Source organism: Amaranthus tricolor, chromosome 7 (genome assembly GCF_026212465.1).
Source record: "Amaranthus tricolor cultivar Red isolate AtriRed21 chromosome 7, ASM2621246v1, whole genome shotgun sequence".
Lineage (NCBI taxonomy): Eukaryota > Viridiplantae > Streptophyta > Magnoliopsida > Caryophyllales > Amaranthaceae > Amaranthus > Amaranthus tricolor.
Window position 1 is genome coordinate 24,835,395 of NC_080053.1, and position 13,780 is coordinate 24,849,174.

General features: G+C 34.6%; 1 protein-coding gene across 4 annotated transcripts; it reads left to right on the forward strand.

Moving 5' to 3' along the window:
- The first annotated feature begins 2,107 nt into the window (after positions 1-2,107).
- On the forward strand, positions 2,108-13,479 carry LOC130817376 (peptidyl-tRNA hydrolase, mitochondrial). 4 transcript variants are annotated; one of them, XM_057683041.1, is made up of 10 exons: positions 2,108-2,455; positions 2,664-2,728; positions 9,823-10,009; positions 10,102-10,186; positions 10,329-10,396; positions 11,159-11,209; positions 11,302-11,375; positions 12,223-12,281; positions 12,358-12,434; positions 13,091-13,479. In XM_057683041.1, exons 3-10 carry the CDS (start codon positions 9,875-9,877, stop codon positions 13,223-13,225), a joined length of 684 nt encoding a protein of 227 aa, XP_057539024.1. In that variant the 5' UTR covers positions 2,108-2,455; positions 2,664-2,728; positions 9,823-9,874; the 3' UTR covers positions 13,226-13,479. The 4 variants fall into 4 exon arrangements, with proteins under 4 accessions (XP_057539024.1, XP_057539023.1, XP_057539026.1 ...); XM_057683040.1 differs by lacking the exon at positions 2,664-2,728; XM_057683043.1 differs by lacking the exon at positions 2,664-2,728 and having other exon boundaries at positions 2,122-2,455; positions 11,159-11,206.
- The last annotated feature ends 301 nt before the right edge of the window (positions 13,480-13,780 follow it).

Genomic DNA, 13,780 nt, shown 5'->3' on the forward strand with positions numbered 1-13,780 from the left:
GCTATCCAAGCTTGTTGGACTGAACTATGTATGTATTTGATGTTGATCATTCATGGCTTAAGTTTTCATCGATGTTCTAAAAGGTTTTGTTGTGCTCGAGAAAGTGTGATACTACCCTTAGCACCAATTCGTCAAGTATATTTATCAACGTTGTATGTATTGTTTTTGAGAGTTGCATGTTGCTGCAAAATGCGCCTTAACTTTGGCTATTTTTTGCTGCTAATACACAAAAACCGCAGCAAATGATAAGCAGCAAATACATTTTTTTCCACTAGTAAATGTCCATTCACATTTATTCCTCATATATTATAAATTTATTAATATTTTGTGGATTTACTACTTGAACACATTTTTTTTTATCTCATACGAGGTTGGTGCCTTGGTCATTCTTTATTTGATTTAGACGATTCATGGTTCTCACATCATTGTCGGGAACATATTAAATGAAATAATTTGTTAATTATATGTATATCCATGAAATAATAAGTATGTTATGTTTTTGAACTTTATTTTGCAAATGGAACTTTTCCATAGTTTCTATAAAATTTTATACTATTTTTTTTTAAATTTTTTCATCTTATAATTGAGTCGATACATGTCATGTGCATTTACTTTTACAAAAACTACACTTAATCCTTATGAAAATCTTCATTTCAAGATTCTTATTTTCTCGATAGTTTAGGGCCTCATCTTGTGTAATACTCCCTATCAGTCTCATTTTGCTATAATTATAGAAAAAACTCATTAATTTTCACAATGTAGCAAATTAAAAAAGACATAGCATTAGTACTTAAGGTTTATAGTAAAAAAAAAAAAGATAAAAAGAAAAAAAAAAAAAAAAAGAAATTTCATATATTTCCCTTTCACTCCCTTCGTGAATCAAAAAAAAAAAAAATACAAATCCCGTACTCTTTTTCCGGACTTTACTTATAAGATTGTTACTTTGCGATGGTATAAGAAACTTTGTAGTATTAAGTCCATTGTTTAGTTTCAGATTACACCACTCATTGTATTATGGCAGTAGTCATAATGAATAAATAGTGATTTGAAATTATGACTAAAAAAATTCAATAATGTTGATTTTCTTTGAATTTGTATTTTTTGGATGGCTTGTTAGATATTCGTTCTTCTAATCATGCGTTATCGGAACTTTTAAATGATATCCTTGATCGGAGGTGGAATTTTATGAATTAAAACAATGGTAAATTGTTATTCAAGTATCCCTTGTTTCGACGGGGCAAAAAATTTATATAATTTTTTTTTTGAATTATATTGAATAATAGTAAAATGTCTTATTAAATCATGTGCTATGTTTACTATTAAGGAGCAATCGAAAACAAACCTCTTTGTTATCACTAACAAGGGTAAGATTGCGTATAGCCGATGCTCCAAATCCCACTCTAGTTAGAGCCACTAAATGACATTGAAGTAAGGAAATATTATTGTAAATTGATATCATAGTGCAAAAGTACGACAACACTCACAATTCTGGTAACACGTCAATACAGTATCGAGACTAATGCGGTTGTCGTACTACCAAATGTTGACCAAAATTCTTAGATATCCCTTAAACCGGCCTATATTGTGATTTTTTGTTTTCTACACCTTGACATCGCTGATAATATCGGTTTGATAAATTTCAAAACCTTTACGGCGTGACCTTTATGCACTATGATTGATATTTAAATTTTGAGTGCTTCACCTTGTTTTTCACTGTCATCACGTACTTCACAACCAATAGTTAAGTGCATCACTCATTTGTTGCGTAACAGTTGCAATTTTAAGCGTTTCGATTTTCATTTTAAATTAAGTTTGTTAAATTTTATTTTAATTGAATTGTTTTGTTGTCCTTAAATATTTTGAATTGTTTAAGTAAATAACCAAAAATTAAAATAAAACTAGTATCGTATAAAATAAATTTAAATTTTAGTTGAAAAAAAAAGTAGTGCTTTTAAATATTCAGGTTAATTCTCAATTTATCATTTTTTCATATTATAAAGGTAGCAATAATAATAATAATAATAATAATAATAATTAAGATAAGGATTAAAAAAAATAAAAAATAAATAGAAATAAAAATTGAAGGAAAAAGAATCAGACAACCATATGATTATTTTGTTCTTCATCACTTCCTTCTTTTATAAGGAAATGATGAATTCGTAAATCCCTATTTTTTTTGTTCTTCTTGTACTAAGCCAAATCCCCACCCTTCCGTCTTCTCCCTGAACCGAACCACCGCCTCCAACTGTAGCACCAGCTCCTGCGTCCCAGCCTCACCCTCACCATCGACCAATAGCTGCCTCCCTAGCAGCCACGCGACGCCAGCAGTTGGCGCGGTGCACCGAGCTCACCATTAGCTGTCGTCTGGACTTCCTCCCGGTCGGCCAGCTCATAGAGCCACAACTTGTTCATTCAACATCATCTTTATTCAATATCATGGTTTTCCATCTACTTGGTACTTCTAATTTCTTCATTTTATCAATTTTGATTTGATTCTTCATATTCATTTCAAGAATTTCACTTCCAATGTTATTCTAATTTGGATGACTTTCACTTGTATTTTCAATTTGTTCAAACCCCAAATAAAATTGGGGCTTTACTAAATTGATTTTATTTTTTTTGTTTCGTTGGCTTTTTTGATACCTCTTGCAAGTGTTAACCAGAAAATACAAGCAGAAGATTCTTTATCTAATTCCATGGAAACTTCCTCCTAAAAAAACCAATTGAGGTACACTCCCACCAAAAATGAATTTCAAGCCCTTAAATTTTAATTGCCATATTTATTTATTTCCTGATTTATTTTGAGAGGAGTGTTAATTTCTAAGAGAAGTATACTAATTGTTGTTAGGTAAACTGTATGAAATTGATGATGGACAGAAATGTGATTTGGGATGTACGTGACTGGCAATGAAAATTATGTTACCAAGAGAAATCATTGATGATTGTGTACGATATGAATTTGATGATAAATGTTGAATTATAGGGTTATATATTGAATTAGAATTAGTTGTAAATGTGAGTTCAAGTAAATTATGAGTTGGAATGTTGTGGTCTTGTGGATTGAAGCATATAATTTATTTATCATGAGTTAAGTTATTGAACTAAAGTAGAATGTATCAGTTACAAGAAGTATGCATAATTGAGTTGTGGATATGTTTTTCAATGTACAAAGGTGGGTGGAAAAATAATTTGAACTTGATAAGCCAATTAAGGATGATAGACACGAGCACAAGGTCGAATATTGATATTTGAGATTTGATGGTAAATTGGAGATTTTGAAGATGAATTGAATCATAAATTAGGTTGATGAGTTGATAAATTGGATTTATAAAGTAAATTAGAATAGGAATACGAATTTGATTCTGAATTGAATAAGTTGCGTTGACTTTTGTTACTTGGGATCGTGGCTAGATTTTGCTATGTTTGGGTTGTCAAGAGAATTGTTTCGACAGTTCATGAGTTGCATGCATTAGTTGAATAATGTGTGAGTTATTATTAATTGGGATTCTGAGTTGAGTTTGTTTGGTTTAAGGTTTAAATTTGATTGAAGGTTAAAAATATAAAGGAAACTTTATGTTTGGTTATATGGTTTTGGTTATATAGTTATGGGATTAATTATCATGCGTAGTACTTAGAGACGGAGTTATCTAAGAAATCTTGGTTAGTAATTAAGTAAATAAATCTATGTATACTTGTAAATGAGGTTACATATCTTCTTGGTGTATTACTTATAAATAAAGTTGAGTTTAATAATCTTAAGTGATTGAATTGATAGTTATGTATATGAAATGATTAAATTAAATAAAGATTATGCGTACATTATTCATAAGTATTATTCTGTTTACAAGTATGTATTTGTTATTATTGGTTGTATGTGAAATATAAGAAAGAATAAGAGAATAATGAATAAAGAACTAAGAACTAACGATACTTGAGATAAAGGATATTGGGTATGTGAGAAAATCATTTGAATACTAAAGACTTTATTATAAAGAATTTATAATCAAGTATGAAGCAATATTGTTATAAAAATGAAAATTAAGTTATGAATAAAGAACTCAAGAAAGGAGTCATGATTAAAAGATACAAACACATGTAGAGAACTACAAGAAAGCGAAGGATTTCGCTAAAGACAATAAGAAAACTCCAAGGTCGGTGCCGTAAGGGAATGCTAACTTTATTTCTTCGGCCAGCCGACTTTTCGGTGGAATAGAATGTGCTGGTCCACCTATGTGGGGCAAAATGCAGGCAACACCCAGATTTTGAAAAGTGCCAGTCCAGAGACGGTGGCATTCTTTATGACCCCGGGTGAGAGTGCACGCTCGTGTTAACCCAAGGCGACATGCGGATATGGAACTGGCTTGGCACGCTTGCAAGCGTAAAACTTCTGGAGTGATGACCTCAGACCTCGACTAAACGGTTGTGAGAGGAATTAAATTATTAATAAGACACAATTTATTCTCTTAGGATTTATAATTAAAACTATGAAATCGAATAAGTAAATAATAACATAAATGTAATCATTAACTAAACTATATAAATATGTACTCAGCATAAGCTTATTATATGGTTCCGCTCTATGACTTTGTCCCGGCGGGGGCAAATTTAGAGATTGTTGAAATCAACGGTAGCTGAAAGCACATAGATTAGTGATCAACAAAATAATCTCATTCATTTATATAAAAGAATGTAAGTAAAACAAATCTTTTATTTAAAATTATCATAGTACTTATTTTGGATTATTTGAGAAAAATTTCCACCCTACGAGGTGATGTGATTCTGAAGCGATTGGCATCCGTGACACTGCTGGTTGATATTTTGAAATTATTATTTTATACTTGCAGGATGACTTTTTAAGTCAAATAAAAATATTTTAGATTATTCGATTTACAAACGGAATTTTGCCGGGTTTTCTGCAGAATTTTATTATATTTTAAACGAATATTTCATGATATACTACTGAGTTTCTCCGAAATTCACCATATACCACACAAAATTTTTTAATTCACTATATACCATTGAGTTTTCGCCCGTTAGCACAGAATACCATTAATGACAACTGCCGTCAGTGTGCCGTTTGTGATAAATTAATAATTCACCATATACCATTATTTTATTTTTTTTTGCGTCAAATACCATTTTTTTAAAAAAATATAGCCGTTGGTAGAGTGTAAGGGCTAGTTTGTGCATACATTGGAATTGTGATAAACAAGAGAAGTGTCATACAAACCAAGTAGTTAACAATTTGTTCAGAAGCAACTTGACACTAAACATTGTTCACCAAAAAATGACACTAAACAATGCTTTCTCTTCCCCCTTGTGTTGTCTTGCTGTGAAGAGGAAGCTGCATGTTCTGCCTTCTTTGCTGATGCCTTTTTTGCCTTGCATGTCACTGCATTGTGGCCTAGTTCTTTGCATAGGCTGCATTTGTTATTCTTGTGTCTCTTTCCTGTTTTTGCTTCATGAGCAGCTCTTCTCCTTTGCTTAGGTGGTCTGCCAGCATTTCTTTTCCCTTGGGGTGGTGCAATTTTTGGCACATCAAGTGAAGGCCAGTGAGTTGGATCAGCCATGGGGTGGATGCGGTCTCTGTAAGTGAGTTTGTATGCAACCCCCTTGTAGAAAGGTGAGACAAAGTCCCTAGGATCAAGTCTCTGGTTGTAAATGACCCTGAGACCATGCTTGCAAGGGATCCTGATCATTGCCATTTCCCACACCCACAAGTCATATTTCCAAGGGTGACAGGGAACTTGACATGGCTATCCCTCACCTCAAACTCTTCACCACCAGCTGCAATGACATTACAGAACCTAGACTCATCAGTCCTAGTTGCCAGCACCCCCTTTGCATGCTCTGTCAGATCATTAGGTTCCATGCCCACTGCTTTATCGAACCTATAACCCATCCTTTTCATGCACCAATTCCTGATAGCTTAATTATTCAAAAAAAAAACCACAGTAAGCAACAACAATTTTTTTGCATTTAAATGAGCAAAACAGGGACACAAATTTACCTTCCAGCAATGTCAACACAGGCATGTCCCTGTTGGCCTTTGTTATTGCATTGAATGACTCTACGAAGTTTGTTGTGTTATGATCACAACAAACTGTCCTGTCAAACATGTGCACACTCCACTGCTCTTCTACATTTGTGAGATAATCATATGCTGCTGCATCAAACTCTTTTATCTTGGACATAGCTTTTCCAAAAACATACTCATTGTAGGCATTTGCAGCAATCCAAAATAGCTTATGAAATGTTGTCCCACTCCATCCTACAACCTTACAATTTGAGTACAAATGCTGGCAGCATATTCTTCTGGTAGCTCTTAGGAACACCTCAAACAATGCTGATTCAACCCCCTAAAAAAACAAGACTAAGTTAGTATATAGCTTCATAATCTCAAATTAAAGACAAAGAAGAAACTTACCCTCATCCTGTCACTGATAAAAGTCCAGTCATCCTTCTGAGATTCATACTGAGCAAACAGATACCTCAAGTTTCTGAAGAAATAAATCCAGGAATCTATGCTCTTTGTGTCGACAATCCCATAGGCTAACACAAAGATCTCATTATTCCCATCTATTGCAACTGAAATGAGCATAATTCCTTTGTAATACCCACTTAAATGTGCACCATCTATTCCTATGATAGGTCTACAACCACTTAAGAATCCTCTCACTTGAGCTGCAAAAGATACGAAACAGGCCTTGAATTTCAAACTGTCGGTCCATGTAACCAGAGCATAAGACCCAGTTGTGGACTTTATTATTTCAGCATACTTTGGAAGAGTTGGATAGGACTCAGCAAGCGCACCATGTAATTGCTCCTTGGCAAAACTCTTCACTTTGTATAACAATCTCAACTTCACATGGATCTTGTACCTCTCCATGCACAGCCTCTGCAATGAATCAACTGGGACATCTAGGTTTGCCTCTAAGTCTTATAACAATTGTCTACATAGCCATGCTGAAGAGACCATAGGATTCTCTTCCAATCTCCCACAAGTTGCATGCTCTCCTTCTATCTTGTTATGGCCCAACTGACTTTGTCTCTTAGAACTGAAGCATGATTCCTCCAAGTGCAATCCCTCATCAAACACCTTGCTATGTACCTCTTACTGTCAGCATGGTCAACTGAAACAGAGAAGCCCTCTTGTATGCAGTAATCTCTGAATACATCTAGAAACTGTGTTTTGGTTTCAAAAATCAACCACTCCTCAAGAACAATGGATCCAAATGGTAAGTGAGACCAGATTTTACCATCTTTGTACATTTTGATTAACACATGAGACCCATCTAAGTAATCCTCAAAGGTCTTCTCATATATATTATCAGGAACATCTTCTCTCACAATGTACTCATTCTCAATGTCCAACTCCATATCAGAATCAGCCTCAACATCAGAAGCTTCATAATCACCATCTTCACTATCATCAGAAGGCCAACCATCAGACTCAACATCAATTTCTTCGACCACTAATTTTTTTTTGCTCCTAGTGTTGAGTTGCCTCCCTGCTGCAGTTTTCTTGCCAACATCAAGGCCAAACTTAACAGCAGTGCTTCTAGGCACCCTCCACTCTTTGAGTTTAAGCCTGGTTTGTTCTTTGGGCTGGGTTGGTTGCCTAGGCTGTTGTTAGGTTGACTTTGCAGGGGTATTTTCTTCTTCTTTGGAGTAAGCTTTTTTCTTCTTGGAGGGTTATTTGGTTGAGATGTTTTTGTTTGTGAGCATGGAGGTTGTGAGGGTAAAGGTTGTGAGCATGGAGGTTGTGAGGGTTGAGGCTGTGAATCTCCTGGAAAAACCTCATTAGCTGCTGGGGTAACAAACACTCTTACATATTCAATCCCATCATCATCAACATTCAAAACAGGGACCACTACAGCCACAGTATATGCCTGCTGGGCGAAAAGCTGCTTCTCAGCTTCTGCTTACCTCTGCCATCCTTCTATTCTTTTCCTCCATTAGTCTAATATTTTCAGCCCTATTCTTCAGACTTTTTTCCTAACTAGCTTCTGCAGACTGAAACACAAGAGATGGTGTTTCTGTCTCTTCTATAAACACTTCAATTCCACTCCCACATTTTTAACATTGCCCCATCATCAACTAACTCTAACTTACGATTTGTTCTAGGTTTACTCACAAACAGGGTGAAGTATTTAGGGAGATATACGTTCTGTTTCACTGAATCCTCAAACATATACTCAATCAGCAACATCAAATTGGTCTTATCAGTGTCATCCGCCCTCACATCAAAAGTACCCCTGGAGCACGAACTAACCACATTGTACTCATCCTAACAACAACATTTACCAACAACACATTACATCACAATCCAAACTATAAATCGCATACAAAACAAAAACACATCACTTTAGCATAATTCAAATTTGCATGCAACACATCACACTTAATTTTCATATAATTCACATTCGAATTTCATAGCAAGCAAACTGACACAGATGATCATTTTCCACCAAACCCTAACCCTAACTCAATTTTGCAAAAAAAATACAAAATCAGAATTCGAAATGCAAATGGATAAGGATAGTAATACCTTGCGTATGCTTAATCCATCGAATTACCGAACTTTGTGCAAAATTCAGTCACGACCACCACGCTGCCTCACAAACCTGCAATTCACTTCACACAAATCGACACTTTGCAAATTTTTGATGGATTTTAAGGGTTCCAGATCAATGAAGACGAATAGATAATTTCTTGAATGGTGAAGAAGAAAGATGGGGTTCAATTTTTTGAAGACATACATTGTGCTTGGAGAAGTCAACCCTAACAATGGCGCCAGTTGAATGCGTAAGGGCATACTGGTAATTTACCACAAACGACACATTGATGGCAGTTGTCATTAATGGTATTCTGTGTTAACAGACGAAAATTCTATGGTATATGGTGAATTAAAACATTTTGTGTGGTATATGGTGAATTTCGGAGAAACTCAGTGGTATATCATGAAATATCCGTATTTTAAATCATTTTAAATGCTTCTTATGTAATTGCTTTATATATACATATATATATATATATATATATATATATATATATATATATATATATATATATTTATTTATTTATTCTAAATGTTGTAAACTCTGATATTAAATTTCTGATAGATGCTAAGTGGATAATATAGTCAATTAAGTAAGCAATTATATTATCGATGTTATAGCCCGATATAAGTGTTAAGCTTCCGCATAAGTTATAATTAATCGTTTTAAGCAGCTGTTTAGTTTCGGGCTGTTACATGTGGAGTGACTGTAAGTGTAGTAAGTGATGGAATAGTGTAGTTATGGTTCAAATTTGTGGTATAATTGTTCCTTAAAAACTACCTCATTCTATTATCTCTTGTCATCACCCCGATGCCACTAAGTGGCTTCCACAGTTCCACCATGAGCTTTTTTATGTTTGAGTTGCATTGATTTAACTATTGCATAGATGTATAGTATGCCTTAGATTATTCCTGTATTATGTGTTTTGTGTCCGCTCAAATTTTGCTTGGGCGATCATAGCTGTGAACAACTCCCAATATTGAGCACTTCATTTGAATTTGTTTAGAAAAATGATTCATAAAAGCTTGCTGTAACTTGTTAATCTAAGGACGATATACCATTTAAATAAATATATAACTATGGTAGATTAATTTTGGTGTTTGTTGAGGATAAATGTTTGTCTAGTAGTTGTTAAGTGTGATGGAAGCAGCCTGGCTAATTGCGTTTTGTTTTTAGATTCTAAAGAAGGCTCAAACCTTTGGTTCGACCATATTCTTGCGAAATTTCACATATATTTATATGGTTTTCTTTGTACACTCAGGTGAGTTACATACTTCCTGAGTTACTGTCTAAGTGTGGCCTAGGTGAGGATAATGTTGAGGCAGTTGAGTGGAAGAAACAGTGGATTTGCACAAAGTTTCAGCACAGCCTCCTTAAATCCTGCACTTCCATGGCTTTTTGTGGGATTAGGTAATCCTGGAGACAAATTTAAAGGCACTCGTCATAATGTAAGCTCATTCCAGTTTTGCTTTGTTTCAAATTGCAGAAGTCATCAGAGCTTCTGAGTGAAATTTGACACGGTTAACTTTTTTGAGATCAGGTTGGGTTTGAATTGATTGATGCATTTGCAGATTACCTCAAAATTTCGGTCAGCAATGTCCATTGTAAAGCTTTATTTGGTCAAGGTATGGTTTTCCTTTCATCTTCAAGTAACCTTCAAGTACCAGTGATGTGTTGAATTGAAAATTTTCTCATAAAATTCATGCTTCACCTTGTAAATCTGCCAATTTCTAAATTGAATGTGTACTTAATTAAATTGTTCTGCAGGGTTTGTTGGAAACATTCCAGTTTTCTTGGCAAAACCTCAGACTTACATGAATCTAAGCGGGGAATCTGTGAGTTAGCATTTTTATACTATTGTAGAGCTCTACTAATATATGAGTTATGATTGTATGAACTGGTGTTGTATTCTAGATAAAAAAAATAAGCTGATGAGAATGGTAATAGACATACTGACATAAATAGTGGAGAAAGTCTCATTTGAAAGGCATATTGTGAATCTTGATAATCTGTTTAAATGAAGGTCCTTTCCCCCCATGTCTATCCTTGAAGGGAACTTCTTACACTTGAACCTTGACATACAATTCATAATTTTCTTTCTTTACTCTTATATCTAGAAACTTTAGATCTTCAAATTGAGGTATGGCTGGATAAGAAGGATGAAAGGGAACTTCTTAACACTAACGCTTTTATCTGTCGGATACAGTCAAGTGCAATTTTGGCTGTTTTGTTGATTCTAGTTGAATGATCGCTGTGTTCACCGCTGAATAAAACCGGGGTGGAGGGGGTGGGAAAAGGGGATTGTGGTTTCCTTCCCCTTTTTGAATCAGTGAAAAAATGAACTATTTTTTTAAGGTCTTCTAATAGTTGTCTTCTCATTTTCCTTTTTTTTTTTTATTGTCAATTGGATTTTCGTCATTTTTCTCTGTATTAAGCCATTTTGTTTCCTCAGATATTTAATGACTCGTTTTTCTATAGTCCATTGTAATCTAAAACCAAAAAACTATAAGTTTTTGTTTTTCAATAGATCTTAAGCAGGCGAAAAATTTCAGGAGATATGAGCTGATAAACTGGCGTATCTGTTTACTTGATTGCAGACTGGTCCTTTGGCAGCATATTACAAACTTCCTCTAAATCGGGTGATGGTGGTAATATCTATTTGCTATAGACTTGTAGTCATTGCTAACTTTATTCTTATTTCGGGTTCAGTAGCTTTATGACTGCTTTTTTTGATGTGTAGTTCCACGATGACATGGGGTTGCCGTGCGGTGTACTTCGGCTTGAAGACAAAGGAGGTCATGGCAGTCACAATGGGTATGCTCTCAGATTTTAGAGTTAATTTATTTCCCTTTTCAAGACAATTCATCAAATCATTTCTTATTGTTGAGTTTAGGCATCTGCCATTCAATTGCTGTGTTGTCATTTACTCAGCAATCCAATATTCCAATATGCAATATCAAATTGGTATTCCCTTCAGTGTTTTATTTCTCATATTTCACCAAAACCTTTTCCGGGACACTTTGCCCAAAGCTTCACTTTCAGTTAGGTTTGAATCAAGTTATCAGCAAAGAATTTTTGCCGGTTATCCTCAAAAGGTCCAAACTAAAAAAAGGGTGGCTTGTTGAAAAATACTCATGAGGTTCTCTTCGATGCATACTAGAACTTGTTTGAACTCAAAGTTGAGATGAGTCCATTGAAATCAAGTGATGGGGGTTTGTAGCCTGATTGAATTAGAAGACAAGAAAAAAGTTCATGGCATGATAACATACTGCGAACAATTATGAGTTCTTAACATCTGCAGTTCCATAAAATCGAACCATATAGGATAGTGTCAATACTAATCCTAATCTGGTTTATGAAACTATGGTTTTTGCTCCGTAATGTTTCTAGTTTTTGTTTAGTTAAAGAAGGTAAGAAACTCCGACAATAATCTTATCCTTGGGATCAACAGTAAGATTTTGGTTCTCTTGAGATCTTACTCTTTGATATATTCATTTGGTATTTACTCCCAGCTCCTACTAGTGGCAATGTCAAAGCAGAATTGCATGTTGTGTTATACTTGAGAGTTGAGACTAATTTCTATTTATTTCTTTTGGTTTTTACATATTCTTTAGACCCTCCGAATTCTGTGAACTGTCCCTTATGTATATTACATCTGCAGACTGAAGAGTGTAATTGACAAATTCAGAGGGAACAGAGAATTCCCTCGACTTAGAATTGGTACGTTGGAATTGCGTAACTTTTATCCATGGTTCCTTGAGTGTATAAACACGCTAACTCAATGCACTTTTAATAGGAATTGGGAGGCCGCCTGGTCAAATGGATCCCAAAGCATTCTTGCTCCAAAAGTTTAATGCTTTGGCTAGAGAACGGGTAAGTTGAATTTGTGATCCTCCCTTTTTTTTGGTCTGCAGGGCTTCACAATTAGCATTTGCATATAGCTTCTGATCTTGGTAGGCTAGATTTAATTTTAAAAATAACCAGTCTTATGCGTGCATAGTTTCAGCATTCAGCACTGCCTTTTATATAAAAAAATCGGTGCAACATAATTCGCTAGTGAATTCTTTTTTTGAATTCAGGATTCGCATAAATGACCCTAAAATAATCCAAAACTGACCATAATTTGCTTATTTTGATTCACGAGTTCACGATCAAGGAAATTAGTGAATCATGTGACAGTGAGAATAACAGTGGCTTAAAAGTGGGGAGATAAAAGGGGGTTTATGCGGATGGGAAGCGTAAAAATAGCTAATACGCATATTATGTGAAATGGTGGCTTTAATTAAAATTATTGTAAGGCGTTTTGAAGGATCTGGATAAAATCCCGTAAATTAGCTATCCTGAAGCTATGTAAGGGAGCAACATTTATCAAGCATCAGTAAGTTATATATATTGTTGGGGATAAAATCATTATAATGTTGCACATTCGTCAATCATCGGTCTTATCAAGTTCATTGTATTCGATCCCCTCATCAAGCGTCTTCTCTTCTTCCTCATTATTCCTTTTTCATGGATTTTCCTTGGCTTAGATTGATGCCGCGTTGCAAGAGGGAGTTGATGTGTTGAAGCAGATGCCATTGGAAGGATTAGCAGAATGTGCAAGATGGTTCAACAGAGAACAAAAGTACAAGCATATAAGGCCACAGACAAGTTTTGTGTGTTAGAAAACATCAAAAATCATCTGCTTTGTTATCCTTTAAGCTTTGTAAATTACTAATTAGATTAGTATATTGCTCTCTCTGTATTTGCATTGTATAAATATTGTCATGAGAATCGGGTCTTGTCTCAATAGGTGAAAGTATTACTTTCCCGCTAGGTTCGATTTCCAGTTAGCCCCTTTTCGCAGCCTACCCTATTATAAAATATAATTGTTATTTTCATGATTTTATTATATAATCTAGATTATTTATTGCATACAGTGGATATTCTGGATTTTTGGCTTCCATTTAGGCTTGCTTCTGATTAGTCTGTGGGCTCAGGAGCTCAAGTCTTGAGCAAGCTGCTGAGTCTCCCCTTTTTGCAGTCTAAGCTATGTTTTGTCTCTCCTTAAGACATGAGATAAAGTGTTTGTTCATACATCTATAAAAAAAAAAGTCCAATTTATTGTGAGATAATTTTAAATTTGGATAATTTACGCTTTTATACTTAAAATATTCACATTTAGCTGTTTTAATGTTTTACAATTCATTTTAGATATTAAAATTGACAATTCAATAAAA